At 35.6% G+C, this 27,445-nt stretch overlaps 1 protein-coding gene across 1 annotated transcript; it reads left to right on the forward strand.

Annotated features, from left to right (window-relative positions):
• Positions 1-528: 528 nt before the first annotated feature.
• LOC127662185 (heat shock 70 kDa protein 4L-like) lies at positions 529-27,091 on the forward strand. The gene is made up of 19 exons (XM_052153273.1): positions 529-850; positions 2,027-2,084; positions 3,450-3,590; positions 3,966-4,088; positions 4,173-4,272; positions 7,373-7,506; positions 7,592-7,836; positions 8,631-8,707; positions 9,109-9,260; positions 9,550-9,656; positions 13,144-13,277; positions 13,793-13,989; positions 14,723-14,800; positions 16,625-16,765; positions 19,872-19,997; positions 20,126-20,233; positions 21,604-21,723; positions 22,480-22,641; positions 26,174-27,091. The coding sequence occupies exons 1-19, from the start codon at positions 744-746 to the stop codon at positions 26,348-26,350; spliced, it is 2,487 nt and encodes an 828-aa protein (XP_052009233.1). The 5' UTR covers positions 529-743; the 3' UTR covers positions 26,351-27,091.
• Positions 27,092-27,445: the final 354 nt, after the last annotated feature.

Genomic DNA, 27,445 nt, shown 5'->3' on the forward strand with positions numbered 1-27,445 from the left:
TAAATAATAATAATAAACAAACAATTATAACATTTTAAATGTTAAATAAAACGTACCAAGACACACACAGATTGAACAATGTATGAACACATTCAAATAAAGTCCCATAGTTAAGAAGTGACAGTTAAGGAAAATAAATAAATACAGCAAAATGAATAAATAATTAAAAAAATAAAGAAATACACTTTTATAAGTCATAGTTCAGGAAAGATCTCATTATAGCATATACGAAAGGATATACATATTTGATCATTAATAGCTATCATAATATTTATTAAATAGTCAACTTCTATACAAATCTTCTCACAAGGAGCTCTAATACCGGTTTTAACTGCACGGTCATTCCCAGTGACGTAAAAACTCGAGCCTGGTTCTAGATTTTTCGTTCTTATCTGGGATGCTGCACCAATCGCACTGCTGTTTCGCGTCCAATAGCCAATCAGAGCTGCCAGTGGGCGGAGTTTGGCTCCAATCCAATCTCTTGACAAATGCGCAGGTTTACCTTCATATTGCCGGTTGACAATATCAGTGAATGCTGCAAGAATGCAGTAGAACCGTCATCTGCTAGGATTAGTGGAAAAGCTATCTATAAAAACCCATACTTACATAATAGCAAGGAAGAGTTCTTAGCCATCTCGAACAAACGACACATACTGTTGAATAGGGGTGTTGCGTTTTCTCACCCAGCTGAACTGTTAAAAACTGGACTGGAGGTGTTAAGAATAAGGAAATAAGGATTGAACATGTCTGTGGTGGGCATTGATGTGGGTTTCCAGAACTGTTACATCGCTGTTGCCAGGAGCGGTGGCATTGAAACCATTGCAAATGAATACAGTGACAGATGCACTCCGTAAGTATAGCATTGCCATTCCTGTAAAATGATGCTATGTGTTGATACGCAACGTTTGCTGCTGCCTAGCTGGCTGTGTTCCTGATCCAGTGTATTTTGCTCTTAAATGTGAATGTCCGAAGGATGCAAAGGCCATCGGGCATATCCATGTTCACAAAGCAGCAGTTTTATGAGCTAAAGTACTTTCAATATAACCTCTTGACCAATTAGATTGCTACGCCCTGATCGAAATATCTTGTTTTCTTAGGGCGTTTTGTATGTTTGTAAATGACAGTCAATTGATAATCATTAGAACAGCAATGCTGTTATAAGTTTTTATTTGTATTCGATATTGGGGAAAAGCCTGCTTAAATACACGCACGCCATAATGTCGTGTGCAATTTCCATGTGCCATTCCAACATTCAACCGCACACAAAATTTATAATATTGATTTATATTGGATTTTTTGGTGTTGCACATTATGCAAACTGCATGCCTAACCGCAAGAATATGCATGAATCCGCGAGACTGTAACCGTGGCGTCGGGTACTATAGGTTGTCCAGTGTACAAATACACACACGCATACATAATAAGTTGGGCGCGGCAAGACATTAAAACGTAATTAAATGCTGTAGAAATATCTATTTTACTTTGTGTTTTTCGCGAAATGCACTTCACGCGCTCTTTTGACCGACAGGCCACGCGCGAGCACAAAACGAGGTGTAGTAGGAGGTCACTTCAGAGCTTACTCAAATCAAATTATGTTGTTAAGTTCATCCTCGGTGCATCCCGCAACACTCCTTACAGCTGACAGTTTACTCCACATATATCATAATATCATAATTCTAGTGGCTATGACATTGAGCTTTTACTTTGCTGCCTCTTACGTGGAATTATATTGAATAGCTACTGTTAAAAAAAATGTGATATTGCAGTTGTTTGCAGCCTTGGCATAATTTGACATGTCTTGCTTAATCAGAAAAGCTTGTTTCACTTCATAGTGTAGATTTGTACACTTTCAGAACTTGTGAACAACTCAAGACACTGTCCAAGGTGCTGTTTCACACCCTCCTGGTCCAGTTTCCTGAGTTTCCTTATGCAAAACAGAATGTATACAGCTGTTTTGAAATGGAATGTGGAGGTTGTTGTAATTATGTATGGAAAATGTATGAACATATATAATCTTTTCCAACAGAGCATGCATTTCTCTGGCCTCTAAAAATCGGACCATTGGAAATGCTGCAAAGAGCCAGGTACAAAATGCTACTCGGCACTACAGTCATACTGTCAAAGATTAAATAAACAATGTTATGCTTTGCATTTTATTCTTTGAGATTTGATTAATTTACAGTGGGGTTCTTCAAAATACCACATTGAAATTCCGAAAAAATACAATATAAAAAATATTTCAATATGTAAGATTATATTAACTATGTCTAGGTCACTAATTTCAGTAAATAAGAACATTTGTGACATTGATGTTAACTTCTTTGTACAATATGTCAGATTTGCATGTTTCCATTGAAGCACACGAGATGTTTTGGTAACACTTTAAAGGTTCCATTTGTTAACATTAGTTACCTACATTAGTTAACATGAACTAACAATGAGCAATACTTTTACAGCATTGATCAATCTTAGCTAATTTTAATTTCAACATATCCTATTACATTTATTTAAATAAAAAGTTGTATATGTTAACATTAGTTAATGCATTATGAACAAACATGAACTACAAATGAACAATTGTATATTTATGTACTTACATTAGCAAAGATTAAAGGGATAGTTCACCCAAAAATGAAAATTCTCTCATCATTTACTCATCCTCATGTTATCCCAGATGTGTATGACTTCCTTTCTTCAGCAGAACACAAATTATGATTTTTAGTAGAATATTTCAGCTCTGAAGGTCCATACAATGCAAGTGAATGGTGGCCAGAAGTTGAAGCTCCAAAATCCACATAAAGGCATCATAAAAGTAATTAATATGACTCCAGTGTTTTAATCCATATCTTCTGAAGTGATATAATAAGTGTGTGTGAAAAATAGATCAATATTTAAGATCTTTTTTTTTGGTCACCATTCACTTGCATTTTATGGACCTACAGAGCTGAAATATTCTTCTAAAAATCTTTGTTTGTGTTCTGCAGAAGAAAGAAAGTCAGACACATCTGGGATGGCAAGAGGGTGAGTAAATTATGAGAATATTTTAATTTTGGGTGAACTATTCAATAAATGAATTATAAATTAAATAAAAAAATGTAAAAAAAAAAAATATGATTTAAAATATAGTTCAATGTAAGTGACACCTAATGCATTAACTAATATTAATGAATGGAACCTTATTGTAAAGTGTTACTGATGCTGTACTTGTGCAGTTTGCTCGACAGCTCGAGTGAATGTTGTCATTAAAGCAAAAGGGAGACATAGTATAGTATAGTGATAGTATAATTTATAATCATGTGTATAAATAAATAGAAGCATTTTCACAAGTGGACTCATACTTTTGAACCTCATGTTGATCTGCAAATTCCATGAATGTAATCACAATTTTGTTATGATTCTCTACATTGATTAATAACTTATTAATGTTTAACACCCCTCTTCCCCTACAGATCATAACTAATTTTAAGAACACTGTTCATGGCTTTAAGAAGTTTCATGGTCGCGCCTTCGATGACCCTTTTGTTCAAGGAGAGAAATCCAAGTTGCCTTACAGCCTTCACAAACTGGACAATGGCAATGCTGGAATAAAGGTGATATAACTCTTAACACAGTGATTTCCAACCAAGGGTACTTTAGCAGGTTCCATAATAAATTATAGAAAAAGAATGGATTAAATTAACTAATCATGATTCATTTCATGATTATTGATCTCATTTTAATAAATGATGTAGATGACACTTTAAATCACTTTAAAATTATTAATAATAGCTCTAAATGAAATACAGGAGAATATGAGTTTTGTATTATTCATATATGGTATTTTTATTGACAGGCACAGTAGTAGGGACAGGAAATCAAGGGTGAGAGAGGGGGGACTAGGATGGGAACATGACCGGGGCCATGCTGAGCCATGCTAGATATCCCTTACACAGTATACTTTAATAAATTTAATGTCTGTGTCTCAGGTACATTATCTGAATGAAGACAAGGTGTTTACCATTGAACAGTTGACAGCCATGTTGCTCACTAAGCTGAAAGAAACTTCGGAGAATGCCTTGAAGAAGCCTGTGGTAGACTGTGTGATATCTGTAAGTCAATCTGAATCTCTAGCGGGCAACTCTAGGACAAAAAATGCTTTTTACATGCTCGTAATGTCTGCGGGCTTTCTCCAGGTCCCCAGTTTCTTCACGGATGTAGAGAGAAGATCGCTGATGGATGCCACTCAGATCGCTGGACTCAACTGCTTGAGGCTGATCAATGACACAACAGCAGGTCAGTGAAATTCAACTAAAAATGGTCAACCCAATGTTTGTTTTCAATAGTGGTAGTGTGTCAGCATTCATTATAGATCTTATTCACAGTAGAACCATATTTGATTTTTGACGTGAATGAAAACAAAGCTGTGAAGGATAGACTTACAGTCTCTTTAATGGCATGCACTGTATAAAGCTGTATACATCTCCTAGATAACTTGTAATTATACACATCTCATGTTTTCTAGAGTTTTAATGCAAAACAAAAAATATGTTTTAATAAATATTGCAGCCCATCTGTTAAATATAACCCCAATTCCGGACAGTTGGAACTGTATGGAAAATAATAATAAAAACAGAATTGAGTGATATGTAAATTTTATTCATCCTGTGCTATATTGAAAGCAAAACAACATATTATTTGATGTTTTACCTTGTGAATTTAATAGTTTTTTTTTTTTAGATATGCACTAATTTCAAATCAGATGATTGCAACACACTCCAAAACAGTTCAGACAGGGGCAACTAAGGACTAATAACAATCTGACGAGCTGAAATAACAAGGTGATGTGAAACAGGAAATGTTAAACTGGCGAGACAATCGTGTTATAGTATATAAGGAGCATCCAAAAAGCATAGTTTTTCAAGAGCAAGGATGGGTTGAGGCTCACCGAATTGCAAACAGATGCATCAGCAAATAATCCAGCACTTTGAGAACAATATTAACCAAAGACAAATTGGAAAGATTTCACTCTCTACAGTGCGCAATATAGTTAAAAGATTCAAGGAATCTCATTGTGTAAAGGGCAAGACGAAAACCACTTCTGAATGCATGTGATCTCTGATCCCTCAGGAGTCACTATCTTAAAAACTGTCATGCGTCTGTAATGGATATCATGACAATGGCTTGGGAATACTTCGGTTAATCTTAGTCAGGCAACACAATTCTCTGCAGCATCCACAGGTGCAACTTAAGGCTATATTATGCAAAGCAGAAGCCATACATCATCACTGTTCAGAAGCGCCGCCATATTCTCTAGGCTCGTTCTCATCGGAGTTGGAAAGAGAACAGTGGAATCGTGTTTTGTGGTCTGACGAGTCCACATTTAGAATAGTTTTTGGAAAAACAGCATTGTGTTCTCCGGGCCAAAGAAGAAAAGTAACATCCAAGCTTTTATTAGCATCAAGGTCCAAAAGCCAGAGTGTCTGTCATGGTATTGGGGTGATTTACTGCTCATGGCACGGGCAAATTACACATCTGTGAGGGCACAATTAATGCAGAAAGATATGTACAAATTTTGGAGCAACATATACTATCATCCAGACACCTTCTTTTCCAGGAGCGTCCCTGCATGTCCCAGCAGGACAACACCAAATCACATTTTGCCTGGATTACAAGTACCTGACTGTGTAAGCAGAGAGTGCGGATGCTAGATTTACTTTCCTGCAGTGCTGAACTGTCTCCAAATGAGAATGTTTGGCACATTACAAAGTGCACAAAATGGCAACGAAGGCCCCGTACAGTTGCGCATCTGAATACCTGCATAATGGATGAACTGGGGAAAATTCTGCTTTTTAAACTTCATAAACTTGTGTCTTCAATGGCCAAACACTTACATTTTATTAGAAGAAATGGTGGTTACACACTGGTAAATACTCGACTGTCCCAAGTTTTTTAGAGATTGTTGCAATCATCTTATTTGAAACAAGTGTATATATAAAAAAAAAACATCAAATAATATGTTGTTATAGTGCCTTCAATATAGTACAGGGTGACTAGAATTTACAAATCATTCCTTTTTGTTTTTATTGGCATTTTCCAAACTGTCCCAAATCTTTCAGAATTGGAGTTGTACAGTGGCAGTTGATAGTGACTCCTTTAAAGCTTAAAATGGACCCAAAAGCATCATTTTAAGTCTATGCAACTCATGTGTCATTTTCCATGTCTCCAGAAGGCATACTTTAGGTTGTGGTCAGAAACTCCCAAAATATAAGTAATTTTCTAGTAAACAATCTTAACATCTGTTGCATGTTTATGAGCACAATAAAAAAAATCTTGTTGACACCATTAGGATGAGTATATGATAAGAGAATCTTCGTTTTTGGGTGAACTATCCCTTTAACAGTTGAGATGTCAATCTCTGTGTTTGAAACAGTCATATCCTCTAACTGATTAGGTGAGGGTGTTGAGAAAGCAATTTAACGTGATGATTGATGAGAACATGGTCTCATTTTCAAGTGATTACTATTTCCTTCCCTTGTGCAATGATGAGTCATTTTCAAAACTTTGGACAGCAACTCTTTGCAATTATAATGATGTTGTCAAATGCTCCCATTGGTAACTAAACAGCTGTTTGTGTTATGTGCAGTTTTGGGCAAGTTACTCTAAAAAAGTAATTCATAACTAACTATTAAATCATCTACAGTGTAATTATATTACTGTACTAATTACTCTCTGAAAAGTAACTGCATTACTTTATCACCCTCGACCAGATGAAAAATACAAGGATAGATTTGAAACTGTTCTTTTAATTCTTTCAAATAAATCATATAAAATCGAATATATTATTCATGAACTGGCCAAAGAATTTAAGGGTGCAGTGTTGAATTAGAAAACATTAGATTGTAAATTTAGATTTTAAGTTTATTGTTTTATATAGAATTGTTATATAGTCTATATAGTATTTAATGCAATTACATCAGAAGCAACTGTAATTAAATTATTGAATAATTAAGAGTAATCCCTTACTTGACTTTTTGTTCAATGAAAAGATAATTTAATTACAGTAATTAATTACTTAGTAATGCATTACACTCAGCACTGGTTATGTGCATGTGGTTTGATTGACTCTGATTGACAACTACTTCACCTTCAGGCATTTGTTGTGATGGCCACATGTTATGAAATCCAATATACTAAAAGGAATGAAAAAAAGAGTGATGGATTTAAAGACATAGGGGAACAAAATTCATGAAGCAGTTGCACCACTTGCATATACTTAAACAACAGAGACAGCGTATATTTGGATAAACTATTTCTATGTTGAAGTACAGTGTTTTACACTCTAAAGTTTCAACTCCCAAAGCATTTTCACACTTTTCCTTTGATTCTTGTTCAGTGGCCTTGGCTTACGGCATCTACAAACAGGACTTGCCAAATCCAGAGGAGAAGCCCCGTAATGTCATTTTTGTTGACATTGGTCACTCATCTTATCAAGTCTCGATTGCCTCCTTTAACAAGGGCAAATTGAAGGTTTGTGTTATTCTTAACCTTTCGTAGACTATGTTGAAATTTCTTTCATTTGTCAAGGCTTTCTCAAGCCCTTTGTTTCTCACAGGTGTTGGCTACAGCATTTGACCCATATTTCGGTGGACGCAACTTTGATGAAATGCTTGTGGAGTATTTCTGCGAGGACTTCAAAAACCGTTTCAAACTCAATGTTAAAGACAACCCAAGAGCCCTGCTAAGGCTCTATCAGGAGTGTGAGAAGCTGAAGAAACTCATGAGTGCGAACTCCTCCGACCTGCCTCTCAACATCGAGTGCTTTATGAATGACATTGATGTCCATGGGAAGATGAACAGGTGACTCATATTTAAACTTGAATCTATATTTAAATTACATGAATTACATCAATTTAAATATATATAAATGAAATCAACATTTGAGCAGTTTTGCATAAAAAAGAGCGTAGTGTAACAGACTGTTTTGAAGTACTGTTACTGACCTGTTAGTGGCTTTTGTATATACTTAAGGGTGTCCAATATTTGATTTTGCCAAAAGAAAAGCTAGAAAATGAGACTTTTCTGTCATAATAGAGCTGTTCAGTCATGATGCCAATTTGAAGACCAACACGGAAGGCTAATTCTCTATGGGTTCCCTAAGAAATGTCCATTGGATTTTTAGAATAGGATTTTTTGATTTATGAGTAAAATAAGGTCTGTGGTTAACATTGCTTGAAGAGACATTCATGTTTTCTTCTGCAAATAGTAAAACCTCAAATGTGAATTTTGAAATTGTTTAAAGTTATAGTTCACCCAAAAATGAAAATTCTCTCATCATTTACTCACCCTCATGCCATCTAAGATGTGTATGACTTTCTTTCTTCTGCAGAACACAAACAAAGATTTTTAGAAGAATATTTCAGCCCTGCAGGTTCATACAATGAAAGTGAATGGTGATCAGAACTTTGAAGCTCTAAAAAGCATATAAAGGCAGAATAAAAGTAATCAGTACCTATCAATTCTGAGGAGATCCATGAATTTTCCTAATTCTATGTATTTAGAATGGAAACTGAACAGCTCTATAGACAATGGTTATTGTTTTTTTTATTTAATTCATGGTTTCAGCAGAAACATGCCAATGTGATTTGACACAGGGCTCAGTTTGAAGAGATGTGTGCTCAGTTCTTGATGCGAGTGGAGGCGCCATTGAAATCGGTCATGGAACAATCAAGTAAGCAGCAACAGACGATAAACTTTAATTAAAGGAATAGTTCATCCAAAAAAATCATCATTCATTTGTACTCACTCTCATGACTTGTTCCAAACCTGTATGACTTTCTATCTTCTGTTAAACACAAAACAACATGTTTTGAGGAATGTCCAGACTGCTCTTTCCCATACTGTGAAAATTAATAGTGACGGATGCTGTTGAGCTCCAAAAATGACAATAAAGCACCATAAACGGACCTTAAATGAACTACATATGACTCGTGCACTATACTCCAAACCTTCTGAAGCATTACATTGGCTTTGTGCTATTTTATATGACTGCATACACTCCCAAACCTTGTATAGAAAATAGAAGTGTGAACATTCAGCAAAATTTTGTAATTTATGCTCCTCCTGGTGCAGAGCTTAGCAGAGATGAGATCTATGCCATTGAGGTGGTGGGCGGAGCTACCAGGACTCCAGCCATTAAGGAGAGAATCTCAAAGTTCTTCAGTAAAGACATCAGCACTACATTGAACGCAGACGAGGCTGTAGCACGCGGATGTGCACTACAGGTAAAGAGCAACTCTCAATTACATGACATGTACTCAAATTCAGATTTGAAGAGTCTGCTGGTGTAATACAGAGCATTAGAACAATTCTCCAGGGAGTCTTTAGATTCTGTTGAAAAGGCATAAAAAGCTAGATGAAATCTGTGTGAGCCGTGCAGGGATTAACATGCAATGCTTTCTCTGATTTCTTACACTAATACCCCATTTAGACAGCTTATGTAACAGAATTTGCATGTGTATAAATAAATGCTTATTTTTGTGTGTATGTGTGCATGTTTGTGTGTGTGGTTAGTGTGCAATCCTGTCTCCAGCCTTCAAAGTGCGAGAGTTCTCCATTACAGACGCTGTTCCCTTCCCCATTACTCTTCGCTGGAAGTCTCAAACAGATGAAAGTGTTGGGTGAGACTCAATGAAAGCCCCTTTAAAAAACATTTGAATCCAGACCACGTCTCTGAAATGTATTTTCTGTCACAATTCTTTGTGTTTTCAGTTTAGTGTTTATTTTATGGCAAGCGTCATTATTGCAATTAGAGTTAGAGATCTGAACAAACCTAATATAACCCAAATGATCAAACATAATCTGTTAATTCATCCCACATTGTTTGTGCTGCGAACGTGAATGATACCTCAAATCATGTGGCTTATTGATGGGAAGTATCTTATTACGTTTCCAAGTGGTCAGACTTATGATTTATGACTGGTGGTCAATAAAATAAGCACAAAAAAAAAAGTACTTTGAAGTAAGGGAACTATCCCATGTCTTGGGACCAGAATATCACAGACTGTATAAAAGATCCTGTTAAATGTATTGATAAAAAAAAAAATGCAGCTATGTTTGCCAGAAATCCACCATGAAAATACATTGACCATGTTTCAGGTATTGCAGGTGTCATTTTGGTGCCTGTATATATTATAGTTTACTACCGTATATATCATTAAATTAGATAATGTTCATATACCAAACTACTGGAGCTACATAAATTGGCTTTCAATTTTAAATATACTTTTAACCACCATAGTAACACAGATGGTAAAACTAAAGGCCACATGATTGCTTAGATTTCATCAAGAGTGACTCTTCGATGAACAATGGACAAAAAGTATGTATAGACAGTGCACAGTGTCACTGGCGACACAAAAAATTCGGAAGTTACACAGCCTCCTTTCCAAATTGTTATAAAATAAAAGAACGGCTAATAATGTTCTTTTTAAAATGAGAGTTCTCCTCGCTAAGGGGTAGGAGAAACAACAGTTACAGTTGCAGTTCTCACAACAGAAACAAGCAACATGGTCTGGAAAATCAAGCCCAAAATAAGCCAATCCACTCATCAATATAAGCAAAAATAAGCAATTAAAAATAAAATTGTGTGGTGAATGTATCGGCATAGAAATCATAACAAGCAGTTAATTAACAGTTAAGTATAATTTTATCAAATCTGTATGAATGCATCATATCTAAGGATAATTCAGTGAAGACTTGGACAAAACTGAGAAAAGTACTTTTTACATCTAATAATGTTTTCCTTGTATCTGGATTAGACGTGATATGTAGTAATTATACATAGCTGTTAAAAAAGTTTTCATGAACAGAATGCGACATCACAACGAACAGTTATGCAAAGAAATGTGTGATGCAGCCGTTTCCTTCAGGATCACAGCACATCTTTCATATTCTCTGGCAACATGAAGTGGTGTAGCTCAAAACATTTTCTGTGATAAACTCTTTGGCCTTTGGTTTCATGAAAAAAAATTATTGATTTAAAAATAACGTTTTCACTCCGGAACAATTTTAAATACATTTTTTGCGTTTTTCAGTTGCATTTGCTAAAAAATTTTTTTTATTTTCATTCCTTGAAAATATTTAGTCCCTGACAGGTATTGTATTGTTACCAAGGTTGGGAGGGTTACTTTTGAAATGTATTCCACTACAGATTACAGATTACATGCTGTAAAATGTAATTTGTAATTTATTCCATTAGATTACTCAAGGTCAGTAATGTAATCTAAATACTTTGGATTCAGTGGCGGCTGCTGGTCTTTCAAAGAGGGGAAGCTCATTATCGGCCTACATTATAAACTTATTTACCCTTTATTTTGCACTAAATCAATCTTAGGTGTTGATCTGCCCTGCTGTTTAATTCAAATTTTTTCCTCGTAAGGAAGACTTTCAAATGGCTTCGCCAAAATCAGGTCGACAATATTAGCACCGTCTGCCATCGTGCGCAGTTTCACCCGTACGACACTAGCCTAGCCTACTGTATGAATGAATGAACGAACGAACGAACGAACGCTCTAAAACAAAATATATTAAACTTGGTAAAACTGAAACAAGGAATGTGGTGTATAATTGTGTGAAATGTATTATGCAAATTGACTAGCAATTTCACCAAACAAATATAAAGAAATAGGTTGCAGCAGTTTGTCTTTGGACTGCACTTGAGAAATCCGCGATGGGACTGAGCGCGAAATAGCTTCAGTGACTTCCTATAGTACAGATTCGCTGTCAATCAAAAGGAGATGCAGTCTTTCGACAGATCCTCCAATCATCACGCGGAAGCCCGGAGTCCGGGCCAGCCCACTCCTCATTCACCCCCAGAGACGCTGAGCGTCCGTGGGCGGGACATAATCGCAGCATTTATCCAATGACCGTCTATTTTCGAGCACTGAAAAAACTGTTCAGAGCAGCCCCGTTGAAGTCAATGGACGCTCGGCTTCAACAGGGAAATGCACTGACGCTACGGGAATGTATGAGAAGTAAATCGAGTCAGCCGACCTGCTATATGTAATGTAGCTGATTCTGAACGAACTCGTCTTCGAGATGAACGTGTTCTAACACATTTTTAGTCAATAAATTGTTTACACAATAGTACATATTTGACCATTATTTTTTTGACATTATAGGGGAAGCTGAGCTTCCCTTGCAGTCTTAAAGAAATCCCCACTGTTTGGATTACTTCTTCTGCACTGGTAGATTTTTTCACTTGTTTTGACTATAAAAACTCAGTAAGAGTACAGTAAGACAAAATACACATGTTAAAAATACATTATCTGAAAAACCTAAATATATTATGCAGTGTTGTTTCTAAAACAAGATTAATCAAATTTATCTTGTTTTAAGGATTTTTAGATATTTTTACAGGAAAACAATAAAATAATTATTATCAAGAATATTAGTTTTGCCCCAATATCAAAGGTCTTACTAGAAAAACAGAAATTATTATCCAACACTAATTTTCTTGATAAATAAATATGATCGTGCTGGTAACATGTGCATGTAAAATACGGTAGCTAGAAATAGCATTTTAGCTTAGTGTAAAGCTGACAAAGTTTATTTCTATTTCTTCTGCTCCAAACTTACTTCAAACTCACTTCTCTGTCTGCTCGTATGAATGTGACACATCATAAGAAAGTGTTTCACCGCTGTTCAAATGCAGTTTGGATTGCATCATTCATATGTATAAATGTTTTCCATCTGAAAGGACTAAATATTAAATTAAACAAATGACAATAAAATGCAAAGTAATCTCTTCAGTAATAAAAATACTTTTTGAATGTAACTGTATTCGAATGACCAATGATTTAAATAGTAACTGTAGTGGAATACAGTTACTTATATTTTGTATTTTGAATGTATTCCATTACTCCCCACCCTGAAACATAAAGTATAATTTTTCTACGTAAATGACAAGGGCCAATTAACAGGTTTACTATAGCATTTTTACATAATTTTTCTGTTAAAATAATGTTAAATGTTTTTTACAGTGTAGAGACTTGGGCTTGTAAGTTACCACCTAGCAGCAATCACCCAGAACACCAAACCAACTGCACAGCACCATGCTAAAAACCACTTGATTTCATATTTACACTTCTGTTCTACTTTCTTTAGGGAATGTGAGGTGTACAGTAAGAACCACGCAGCACCTTTCTCCAAGGTCATCACCTTTCATAAGAAGGAGCCTTTTGACCTGGAAGCGTTCTATAGTTCTCCACATGAGCTACCTTTTCCAGACAGCAGAATAGGTGAGCATTACTGAATTTTGTATGGCTTGCTAAATATTGAGGTTGACATTTTTTAATGGCATTCTTAAACCAGAAGAATTGGTTTGAGATGATTCACTTTAGAGCTTTAGTCTGGATTTTATAGCCTAATTAACAACCGAAATGAGACCGAACACTCTTGTGAGAAGCTTAACGGAGCCTTAAATAGTCGTTCATGTCCTCATTTCATTAAAAATGCCTTCAGCATTGTGATCTATTGTGTCAGAGCACCTGTTATTTCTTCAGCACATGAGCTCAGCTGAAGGGAGTTAGAGTCAGTCCTAACCTCAGGGGGGTGTCACAGAGGTGTCAAAATACACCCACCAGCCACATAATTAGGACTGAGACAAGATGTCCCATAAGCTCTAAGTCTAATTAGTTGTGTAGTTTTGGATCCTTTGTAAAGTTATAATTACATGAGAATTCATTGCTATAATAAAGTGCTAATACTTGCTTATTTTGCCAGTCTGGTTATGTTGTTGTTCTGTTGTGGTCAGGCCGATTTACTGTTCAGAGTGTTGTGCCACAACCTGATGGGGACAGTTCAAAGGTGAAGGTGAAAGTGCGTGTGAATGTGCACGGGATCTTCTGTGTTTCCAGTGCCTCTCTGATAGAGAAGCAGAAAGGAGAGGCAGAGGACGTGCAGATGGACACAGAGCCTACTGTTCAGAACGAAAGCCGGCCTGAAGAACAGGTAAGGGACAGAAAATTGTGCCGTAAAATTCCCACATAAATGAATTTGGACTTGATCCTCCTTTACTTTGAAAAAAGCAAAAATCTGGATTACAGCAAAGCACTTACAATGGAAGTGAATGGGGGCCAATTTTTGAACATTAAAATACTCACTGTTTCAAAAGTATAGCCACAAAACATAAATAATATGTGTGTAAACATGATTTAAGTGTGATCAAATCACTTACTAACATTTTCTGTGTAAAGTTATGGCCTATTTTACTTTGTAATTTGCAATTTCTATTATTTACTAATGTGTAGTATTTTATTATGCACTAGTATGACATATACCGTATATAATGTGTGCTATGAAGACATCCTCTTCGTGTTATTGTTTTATTGCAACCAAATATACCCATGTAGCTATTTATTTATGACATTTGTGCGACTGCATAAGGCATAACCGATCAAAGGCAGTGCAAGCCAGTAAAATCTGTTGTGACCCGAAATACCTCTCTGTGCATTCAGTTTATTCTCATTCAAAGCATAAGCAATTTCAGCTGCATTTTTGTTGTGAATGCTACAGGAGTACGACTAATGTGTTTTGTACATGATTATGGCTCTTAAGCTCAGCTTTTCAATAGTCCTTCACTTATGAATAATGTACAAAACAAGTAAATCCTGTATGTTCAGCTCGTTGATCTGTGGAGAGGAAAAATCAAATGCCACTGATGCAGTTTATACATTTTTCATAGAATAAAATGCAAGTGGACCAGGAAGGCAAAGCAGAACAGCAAAATGAAGAGGAAAGAATGAATAACTCTGGCAGTAAGGTATTGTTTACCTTGCCAATATACATGTTATTGTTACATCCTGTTTCTTATTGCGTTACAGTTTAATGGTCTTTTTTGTGTACCAAAAACAATTAGTATTTCCATGACCATTCTCCAGTCTCTCTGACCTTTAGAATCAAACAGGCCATCTTTTGTACAACTGTACCTTTAAGACTTTTGTTTACAACCTCTTTGCATTTAACATGAGTAACCCCTAACTTACTGGCTGTGGGGTCCAATCACTGATATATAATATAGAACTGGATTGCTCATGACGTCATATCAGTGAAGCCACTGCGCCGACATATTGCTATGCCTAAACATTTCAATGTTTAAACTTTCAAACTTTCAGTGAGTAAACATTAATCATTCAATCACCAGTTTTATATCTGAAATCAGCATGCACATTCCTGCAACGCAAACGTCCTACACATGTAATTATTTATTTAAAGTCGAGAATTATTACTGCGAGTTATGTGTATCTATAACAAACAGTATCCACTTCAAACTAACTTCATCAGCGAACAGATCAACTGAATGTAAACAAGCTCACTGAAACTGAGTTAAGATACTAGCAGACATTTTTAGAATTATTTATAGTGATAATCGAAGTGTTTGTTCATAGTTTTATGTTTTCATCAAATAGTGCCTTGTTCTCGGGGTCACTTGAATAAGAGTGCGCGCTCTCTCTCTCTCCCTTTATCACACGTAGAGAGAGAGAGAGAGAGACAAATGCAAAGCAACTGATACGCTTGGTATAAATGTAATTGAACACAGATTTATGATATCCATGTATGACTACAGAGAGCACTTCAATATGAAAACAAGCAAATCCCGGACATTTAAGGTGATTTAGAAATCCTGTTCTGACTTTTTTAAAGGCCCTTTCAGGGGTAAGGACATGTTGTCATCCTAAACAAACAGATATTACAGCTTTTTCTACTGACATTACAACTTGTGGACAGTTTTCCTGCTTCCTTTGGTGATCGTTGTGCTGCACTGATAGACTGCACCGGGGCAGCTGAACGCTCTGACATTGGGATATGCGTATATCTTCTCCCTTGTATCGAGTATTATCCATAACAAGCAAATTAAACTTTAAACATGATTGTCACTATAGAGCAAAATGCAACTGTCATATCTGCAGTTCGGAGATGGTGGAACGGGGGTGTTTTCGCTTGTCTCTGTGAGAGTTTGGGCATACCAAGATGGCCACTTGAACTCTTCTGGTGGCTTGACCTCCTGCTGGCAGTTTAACGTTGTGTCAGCGAGCCAGTTCTATATATATATATCTCAATGGGTCCAATATAGTTTGCATTGCCCCTTACTTCAAAGCCTGCATTACATTGTGACAGGTTCACAAAACAATACTGTAATGTGCTACATAAACTATTAAGATCAAATTGAAATGATCACAGACATTTTTAAATAAAATAAAAACATTGGTGCTACATAGTCGCAGGTGCTACACAAAGCCAGGAACAGATTTGCGTACTTTACCACATTTTACTCTTAAGTCACTCTTCTTGTATTTATTCATAATTTTATGAATCCTATTAATATACATTAATATTAATATACTGTTAAGTTGAGCTATATTTAGTTGATTAAATATATCACTCAGATTTATATGAAAAGTATTTGATCACTGGCATCTCGTTATTTGCGTTGCGTCTGGTTTCAATAGATGCTTGTTTTGGACTGAGGATGAAGTTTTGAGTTCTTAAGAGGTTACAGTTCTCATAATATGACTACTTTAAAGGAAGTGATGGATCTGTGTTTTACTTATACAATTTTTGACTAATAGTTTAAATGTTCTTACAGGATAGTGGATCTGATAAACAAGAGCAAGGTGCAAGCTGTAGCAAACCCAAGACAAAGGTGAAGAGCGTTGATCTTCCCATCTTGGCCAACACCACCCGACAGCTGGAAAGAGATGTGCTCAACAGCTTTGTTGAATATGAGGTGAGCAAATAGTGCTTTTTCATTCTGTTTCAGTCTACCTCAGTTCCCTTGATTTCATGAGGAGTGTTGGCATTGATTTAACTTGGCTCAGTTCAAAGCACTTCTCTTTAGAACCATCCACCCAATGCATTTTTTACACCTGCCTCAAAGTGCAGCTCCATTTTTTTTTTTGCACTTTTCGGCAGAATTCATTTTGAATAAGGACTTAATATATTTTGTAGTAGGTCTGGATATATACATTTGGTATAAAATAAACAGCCTCGGGCAACTGATGAAATGAAACTATGGCTCTCAATATATTCAATGTCAATTATTCACAATTTATTGTATTTCTTAATTTCTTAATGTGATAACACATTCAGTTCAATAGCATCAAAATGCACAGAAAAATGCAAGCACTGTAGTCAGTGCATATGCAATGCAAATTTGCAAATTAAAATGTACAGACACAGTGGAGCGACAGTACAGCTCATGTGTAACAAAGATGTTTTTGCTGCTGTTGTCTGATGGCCTTCTCATTAATTTTTGTAAAACAATATGATACTACATACTCAATGACCATTTATTATAATTAGAATATTCACCAAACAAAGAGTGCTAATGACTTTACTTTTGTTAAATGTCCCATTTGGATTTGTTTTATAGATAACTTATCACTTGTATGCAATATTTTGTCAGATAACTTAAAAAGAAAATACTCTATTAGTATCATCTAAATTAACTAAAGTACAAATTTTCTTGATTAGATCACATCAACAAAATTAATTTGAAAGGGTTAGAGGTAGCATTTCATTTTAAAGTACTGATCTACATTTATGTACATTATAATTACAACATCTATAGTAATTAATAGGTACTAACCCTGAAACTAACCCAAGCCCTAACCTTAACCCATATTAATTACATGCATATTACTCAGTACTTTCTAAGTAAGTACACTGTAAGTATACTGAATGTACACATACTGTAAAATAAAGTACAACCGGATTAGATCTAATAGAAATAACTTAACTGGACATTTACTTTTCACAGTGTGCAGAATGAAACAAAAAATATGATGTCAAATTTTGTAAGTGTGTCAAATAACATAATAAATGAATGTTACACTTCAACGCATTAACTTTAATAGCAGCATATCATCTTCTTGGCCATGTATCAAATTTTGCAAAATACCAAAATTGCATCACAGTTAATTTTTTCTTCCACTGTACTATTAATTTAGTGCCATTATATAACACAGCCCTATAGTTTGTAGCTGCTGACACATTGCTGTAGAATGATTCCTCCTGATGCTGCACAGTATGTGTTGTCTAAAGTGAGGGATTTAGCATTTGCCCTAAAAATAGATCTTTATGCCAGTGGAGTGAAAGTACAGCTCTGGGTGACAGATTCATGTCCTACAATCAAGACTGGGCATTAGTGTCATAGTTAAATTAGAAAATACCACATGTCTGGCAGCACTTTTTCCTCTACTGGGGAGTTCAAGTTATGACATCCATGAGGATCATATAACTTATGTACACCACCAGGGTTGTGCGCCTTTCAGTATTGAAGATGTTTTACATTCTAATTCAGTTTCTGAATTTGAACTGAATTCCAATTTAGGAAGCAAACAGGACGCACATCTTATTTCAATTTAATGAAATAGAATGAAAAATTCAAAGACATTCATATCACTGCCTTAAGTGTGGTTATTAATAAACACATATATAAAAAAATATAAAAAAATGTGATTTACATGTAAAACATTATTATTCAAATCACATGGAATATTTACAGAAACAGTAAATTATAGTAATAATCAGTATCTAAAATGTCACCTTTTCATTTGTAATTAATGTATGTATGTGTATATATTATATTATATTTAAGTTTACTTGTTCATTGAACTGTTGTATATAAGCAATATCCCACTCGCAGTCATGCTCTATGGCCCTAGCACAGTCATCTGATCACCTGTTGCCACTCCCAAGCAGAGATCCTGTCAGCTTTCTGAAGGTCAGCTTTCTCAGTGGAAAAATAGCATTCAAGCGGGGGTATTTCTCCTTAGTTCACAATAGGCGGTGTGTAATTAATCTGTCTGTTGTGTCTCTCAGCTTTGATGAGCCGTAATGCTGAATTTGTTCGTTTAAAGCCATTTAAAGCTATTTCCTATCTTTAGTAGTAGTAATACAAGCGATCACGAAGATCTGTTGTATGTAAACACTAGCTGATGGATTCACTTCACGTCACCTAACTGGCTCATAGTACACATAAAAATTATATTTTGCCACCACTTGCTGGCTAACTTATGTAATGTAAAAAAAAAAGACAAACAGTAGCTCTGAACACATATGCAATGCTCTTACACTTTAGGAGTGATACACACACAGTGAAGCGCCGGAGTGCTGATGGTATCAGACCATCAGTGCTCATGGAATGTCTCTCGTCCAATCAGATTCAAGGATTAGTCCTAACTGTTGTATATTATATTATATTATTTAATAAATGTACTATTTTACTTTATGGACCATGGTGGAAGAACAACATTTTCCAGAATGTGCTGATTTACTTTATTTTAATATTTACTGACATAAATTATTTTTCATGGGTTTTCTGGAAAATGCACTTTTTGTGGTGCAAAATTACAATTAATGGTGTTAATTGATTGTGTTAATTTACAGTATTAAACTTAGGGTCATTAGTTGAGAAAATATGTTTTCTACATATAAGGGAATAAATTAGGGCATAATTAGTCAAAATGAATTAATGTAAAAAAAAATGATGTTAAATTACTTAATATATTATTTGTAGCAAAACTTATGGATAAATTATATTGCAATAATCTGTATGGAATTTATTTATACTGCCATTCAATAAAATAATCTTTCTGCCATTCTGATTCAAATTCCAATTTAACAGTCTGTGGGGCTTGCCTAATTCATTTTAAATTCCATCTCATGAATTATAAAAGAGCTAATTCTATTTTTTTTCTCCAAATCCTGGTGTACACTTGAATGTGTTCTGCACCATTTATAACCTTTAAATTACAATGGTGTTGTGAATGACGGAATGGATGAACGTTACAATGATCCTGTGTATGAATATACTGCTTTCTGTCTTTCAGAAAAAAATGATAATTCAAGACAAGCTGGAGAAGGAGAGGAATGATGCTAAAAACGGCGTGGAAGAGTATGTTTACGATCTGCGAGACAAACTGTGTAGCATCTATGAGAAATATGTCACTGAGGATGTGAGCATATCATCTCTGTTATCTTTTGAAGCAACTAGGGAGCTTAAACCTTGTTTTCCCCCCACATCTAAGTAATATAACCCATCCCTGTCATTCAAAAGATCTTAAAATATTGTCTTCAAATTTAGGAAAGTAACCGGCTCAACTTAATGCTTGAGGACACAGAGAACTGGTTGTATGAAGAAGGAGAGGACCAGGAGAAAGAAATCTATCAGGAGAAACTAGCTGATCTCAAAGTATGTTTATAGTGTTTTGTTCAAACAAACACACACACATTGTACATGTTTGTTTGTTTGACTACATCTCGTAGATGCAATAATTTTTTATACAGACGTGATGATATTTTGTATACCCTACCCCTAATCTTTACCCTCACTCAGGGTGTGCTGAGTGACTCCAGCCAGGTCTCCTAAGCAACCAAATTGGCCCAGTGGCTAGGGAGGGTAGAGTCACATGGGGTAACCTTCTCACGGTCCATATAATGTGGTTCGCTCTCGGTGGGGTGCGTAGTGAATTGTGAGTGGATGCGTCAGAGAGTACCGTGAAGCCTCCACACGCACTAGGTCTCTGCGGTAACGCGCTCAACAAGCCATGTGATAAGATGTGTGGATTGACGGTCTCAGATGCAGGGGCAACTGAGATTCATCCTCTTCCACCCAGATTGAGCAGAGTCACTATGCCACAACAGGGACTTAGAGCGCATTGGGAATTGGGCATTCCAAATTGGAGAGAAAAAAATTATAAATAAATTAATTAAAGGAATAGTTCACCCAACAATGAAAATACTATCATCATTTACTCACACTCATGCCATACCAGATGTGTGTGAATTTCTTTCTTCTGCAGAATACAAATGAAGATTTTTAGTTGAATATTTCAGCTCTGCAGGTCCATAAAATGCGAGTCAACAGGGTCCAAAACTTTGAGCTAAAAAAACTACATAAAGGCACCATAAAAGTAATCTATTTGACTCCAGTGGTTAAATCCATGTCTTCAGAAGTGATGTGATAGGTTTGGGTGAGAAACAACTTTATTTAACTACTTTTTTTTACTATAAATCTCCACTTTCGAACAACCCTTCTAAGCGCCCTTCTCTCCTATGAGTCCTTCTATCGTTTATGGCAATTCACATTCTTTGTGCCATATCGCCACCTATTGGCAGGGAGGAGAATTTATAGTAGAAAATGACTTAAATATTGATCTGTTTTTCACCCACACTTATCAAATCGCTTCTTGAAGATGTGGATTTAAACACTGGAGTCTAATATATTACTTTCATGCTGCCTTTATGTGCTTCTTTTAGCTCAAAGTTTTGGACCTTGTTGACTTGCATTGTTTGGACCTACAGAGCTGAGATATTCTTCTAAAAACCTTTTGTTAGAGTTTAGCAAAAGAAAGAAAGCCATACACATCGGGGATGGCATGAGGGTGAGTAAATGATGAGAATATTTTTATTTTTAGATGAACTATCCTTTCCTAAGTTTCCCTCAATAAGTATTTTTGCCTTTTTACACCCACCTACTGACCCACCCACATAGTTTCAGCTTTAAAAAGACTAATTTCATAAAGTTCTATAGACATTTGTTGTTGTTTTTGGGTTTTATAGAAGTTCGGTGAGCCCATTGAGAAACGGAACAGAGAGCATGAGGGCAGACCAAGAGCATTTGATGAGCTAGGCAAGAAAATTCAGCTTTTTATGAAGGCTGTGGATGTGTATAAACAAAAGGTAAGCTATCATATATGATGCATTAAACCATGGAAGAGCTTTTGTAGAGTTCTCCATGTGTACAAAGCCTGCTGTGTTTCAAGTAACCTCAGTACATGCAAGCTCTTTTTTTCCTTTTGTTTTTTAAAAATAAATATTGATATGAATATTTGTTTGTTTAATGGATATCTCCTTGCACAGCTTTAGTGGCCTAATTATTATTATTATTTTTTTCAAATTATTGTCAACATTACAAGCTACTTGGTGTGCCTCATTGTGTCTCCCAATATCCTCCAGGGATCATTTACACTTTATGGCTAAAGTCAACATGAAAAAAACATTCACAACCAATTTATCTTTCAATGCGTGACATTTTTTCAAAGTGAAACAGGATATAATCTAGGGTGGGATTTAATTGTGTTTTTCATGGATTGATTGGATTGGTTCATAATAAGACCAGAATTGTTAATAAGAAAGTAAACAGGGTTATTTGTTACATGTTGACTTTATTATAGTAGATGTTGTATTTAAGATTATGATTGAAGTTACCGCCTTTATTTCAATTGTGTTGGTAATTTATGTCATTGTTACCTCTCTCTTGGAGTCATTTTGTGGATTATGGCTGTCTTAAACTTTATTGCTGTTCAATGGGGCTTCTGTGTTATATATACATTTTCATACTGTTCTAAATCACCATAATGTTGAGGTCTATGCTTTTACTGAAATGCATGTGAAAACATTAAATAATATGGTCACATTTGCCTTTTGAACCAACAGGACGAACGTTACCAGCACTTGAGTCCTGAGGAGATGGGTGTTGTTGAGAAGAGTGTGAATGAAGCTTTGGGCTGGATCAATGTGAAGATGAATGCCCAGAGCAAGCTCACAATTGCCCAAGACCCAGCAGTCAAAGTAGCAGACATCATTCAGAAAATTCAGGTTTGTGCCTAATATCTTCTGGTTAAAATAGCCGAAATTACATACTGCCTCAGCTTAATTGTTGTGGGCCACTCTCATCTCTTTAATTTCAGACCCTATTGTAGTTTTGTGGCTTTTAGTTTATGCCTGTCAGCTTAGAGGTGGACCGATACTATAACTAACATTTGACCAAAACATTTGTTTTAATACATTAAAACAAGACTTTCCTTACCATGACGGGCGCATAGATGCTACAAGAGTCCAAAAGAAATAAAGTCCTAGATGCATTTTGTTATTCAACCCAAATCCCATTATTTTACCACAATTTACCTTTGAATCAAGCCATTCTAACTGTAGAATCCTCTTGCGCCAGCCACAGAGGAACATGGAGGGATACTAATAATAATAAAAAAAATAAAAAACTATTAGCATAGATATTTGCCAATAACCGATAGTTCCAAAAAGCAACCACTGGCACTGCTTTTTAGTTAAACCAATATATTGGTCTACCTCTAATCTTTTTGCTAGTTAATTCCTAAAAGTTTAAATAAAAAGTCAAATTTACATTACATGCAGTTAAAGGAATATTCTGGGTTCAGTAGAAGTTATCTCAATCGACAGCATTTGGGGCATAAAATTGATTACCACAAAAATGTATTTAGACTTGCCCCTCCTTTTTTTATAAAAAGCAATAATCTGGGTTACCGTGGAAGGAAGTACATTTTTAAAAGTTAAAATAATCACTTTTTTAAAAGTTTAACCACAAGACATAAACAATATGCATGTAAACATGATTTCAGTCATGTTTTCTATGTAAAGTTACAGCCAATTTTACAACTTTGTTGTCATGACAATGTAATGTCAACAAATCCCAAAATTACTCTAAAATTACAATTTAAACAACTTTACAGCTCAAATAATGCATCAGTTTCAACAGAAGAATTAATGTAAGTGCTTGTATAAAATAATAAGCTTCAAATTTCTGGCTTTAAACCCTCAAAATATTGGCCACATTAATTTTCACATGTAAATGCCTCACTGTAGCCTTAATTTTTGAATTTATTTAAAGAAAAGGAGGGACGAGTCAAATAAAAGTTTTGTGGTAATCAATATTATGCAACAAATGCTGCCAATTGACCTTAACGGATTAGTTCACCCCAAAATAAATAACCCCATTTGATTTTCTTTCTTTTTCTTTTCTTTTTTTTAAATAAATTTGATCCCCTTTTCTCCCAATTTGGAATACCCAATTCACACTACTTAGTAGGTCCTCGTGGTGGTGTGGTTACTCACCTCAATCCGGGTGGCGGAGGACAAGTCTCAGTTGCCTCCGCTTCTCTCTCTGGACATTCCCGCCTCCTCTATCGCTCTCTGTTTAATTGAGTACTCTGTTTCAAACAAATAAGGCTGGGCATAGAAACGGATTGATTCTCTGACTACAAACTCATCAGACATGTTTAGTAGTTCTGTTCTTTGGTTTCTGTGCAGCTGTGCTGTGTTCTGTTGTTTATATCGTTGTGGTGGACCTGTATTTATCGCTAAATTATTTTTATTTTTTAAGGTTTTCTTTGTTTAATGGGTTAGTTTGATGTCTGAATTATAATCATTTCAATTGTAGTACTATTTTTCAAAGGCTTACAGTGATAACAAATGGAACCCGGTATGAATATGACAAAGATTATATGAGTGTTTACATTTGAAGAAACAATTCAGAACCAGTGTAAAGCTGATTCTATTCTGCTTAACACACAGTGTCACCTGGTGGTCAGTGCTGACATTTACAAAATATGAAATTTTACTATTTGACAGGGATTTAGATATATTACAAAAATATATTCTAGAATAAATCTTATGGACTGATGACAAAAATGTATAGTCCCTACCAGATGGGTTCAAAAGTCTCCAAATATCTGTAAGACCAAGATTTTTACACATCCTATAAAGCGTCAATGTTGCTTTAGGGGGTTTACACACCTTTGCTTCACTATGATCAAGGACTGAGTCCATCAAAAGATTAAAGTCTCCTCCCAATATTATATCATGAGGGGTGCCAGCTGCTTGTAACATCCCTTCAAGATCTATAAAAAAGCCCTGATCATCAGCATTAGGTGCGTAAATATTAGCCAAAATCAACCTTTGACCCTGAATTTGTGCTATAACAATAATGACTCTTCCAATTTACCTTTAATCTGTTTGAGACATTTGAATTGTAAATGTTTACTTATCAATGTAATGACTCCCCTGCTCTTACTTGTGCCAGCACTAAAGAAAACATGCCCACCCCATATCTTCCCAAAATATTCAGGTTCCTGCAGGGAAAGATGTGTTTCTTGAAGAAACACAATATCATATTTCTTACATTTAAGAAAAGAAATAACCTTCCTTCTTTTTATGGGGTGCCCCAACCCATTCACATTCCACATGGAGAGAGACAATACACTCAAAACATTTGACATTTTGACATATTAGAAAAATGTATTGTGTATCAAAAATTAAATTATAAAGACTAAATTCCAACATTAGTGCAACAATCAAACCCCGAACTTCTCCCCGAACAAAACAAGCAAAAAAAGAAAAACGTACACGTTAACCCCACGCACGACAGCTCCAACTGCAGTACATCCCTCTAACCTCAAAGAGTCCATGTATGCCTAAGAGAGTCCCCGTGACAACTTTGCCGTCGGATTGCTGGAGTCCGGTGCTTCTATATAAATGTTGTGAGGCAAAATTACAACAGAAAATACTTTGTAAATCAAACTCCAGCCAATAGAAGGCATAAGCACAATTAACGAGTAGATTCATCCACAAACTGTCCCGAAGGAGTGTTATTCCACAAAACAAACTCCAGACACTAGGCGGAACCAACACAAAAAGAAACAAACATGGCACCCAGATTCCTCAGACAGCCAAGAGTAAGTACACCATGTCAATCCACTCACATGAGAGACACCAAATGGCTTACTCACTCCAATGTTTATTATGAAGGACAGTGATTGCTTGGGGCTTGAAAATACTTTTCGGCCATCCTTAGTATCTATTCTCAGTTTGGCCGGAAACATCAGTGCAAAAGCGAACCGTTGATGTAAGAGTTTCTTGCATTCCTTGAATCGATCACTGTAAAGGGATCAGTGGAAAGGAGGAGGTGAGAACCGGCTTTTCAATATAAATAATAGTTTAATGATAAACTTAAAAGACAACATAAACACACACATGACGGACATCTCCGTAAACGATCTCTCTCTCCCGCACGGTCCTCTGAAGTCGACCTTTATCCCTCTGAGGCTTAATTAGCCTAATACGTGACCGGGTGTGTAGGATCACGACCCGGCCCCGCCCTCCGCACTGCCACAATCACATTTCTCACAATTACAATTGTGAATCTCATGGAATCATTTATTAGACTTCTGAATTATAATTTTAATTATAACACCATAAACAGTATGACATCACTGAGCACATTTTTTAAAAAAATCAAATGGGGTTATAACAACTCAGGGGTGAGTAAATAATGACACTGTACATACTAATCCATCTGACCTGTGTTGCGTTGCAGGAGTTAGAAGAGGCTTGCAATCCTGTGCTCAACCGACCCAAACCCAAAACTGAAGAACCCATAGAGGAGGGAGACAAAAACAATGGGGCACATAACGGCCCTGCAGGACAACAAGGTGCTGACAGTAAAGGCAATCAGCAGACAAAACCTCTGTCTGGAGAGATGGAGGTGGACTGAGCAATTCCTAAACTAAATGGTTTTGATGCCATTCTCACTCAAGCCACTATTAAACCTTTTCAACTTACACTGAACCAATAACTAAAACCATTATCTTTGTTTCCACCATTCCGTTGGCTGTATTTGTGCATCTGTTTGTTGAAGTGTGCTCTTCTAAAGATTTTCTCTTGTACCTGTTAAGGGATTGGGTCAGCCTATCTTTTGAATGTTACAGATATATTTGAATCTCAGTCCGGGATTGGACATGTTAGGATCATAAAGAATATATGTAGTTCAATGGCTGAAACAAATGCTGCCGCTCTTTACAAAAAACCTAAAATAATGTGATACTTGCATTCTGGAAGACTCAAAAGGGGAATCATATCGCACTGTAACTTGGTATGGGAACATGAATTGAAATTCTGTTTGATCAGCTGTTTAGACTGAAGAAAACCAAGCAAATATGTATGCAATACATATAAATATATGGTATATATTTGTATTTAATATATAAATTTCCAAAGGATGTGTTGTCTAGAGCCTGTAAATATTATTTTAGTAATTTTAATTTATGGGTGCTTAGATATAGGTACACTCCTATTGTTGACATTGCAATGCTTTCAGCTCCATTGTGTCATATGAAACTAGAATGTACTGAGCCGTTCATTACTTTTTTCCCGTTTTCATGCAATCCCATATCAAGTCTTGAGGTTTGATGATCACAAATAATAAAACATGCCTTTATGACTGAATGCTTGTTTGCTGCTGTAGAATAAATGACTGTGTCCATTTAAATCAGAAATGTAATTATTCAATCTGCTAATCTGCACAGAATGGGAGGTTTTATAGTGTTAGAAGCACATAGAACATTATTAAATATTTGTTTCTACACATAAAGCCAGGGTAGAGACAAACCTTCATATAAATAATAAATTACATTTAAATGTAATATAATTCTTAAAATATTATCTCATTTGCAAACTTACAATTGCCATATTTAAATTAAAGAAATTGTTTTTCTAAACATTTTTAAAAGGCAGTTTTTTTTTAACAAGTCAGAGTAATCGATTAGTCATAAACCTTTTTAAATCGAAGCAAAATAACAAAATCAAGGTT

Source organism: Xyrauchen texanus, chromosome 22, assembly GCF_025860055.1.
Source record: "Xyrauchen texanus isolate HMW12.3.18 chromosome 22, RBS_HiC_50CHRs, whole genome shotgun sequence".
NCBI classification, from domain to species: domain Eukaryota; kingdom Metazoa; phylum Chordata; class Actinopteri; order Cypriniformes; family Catostomidae; genus Xyrauchen; species Xyrauchen texanus.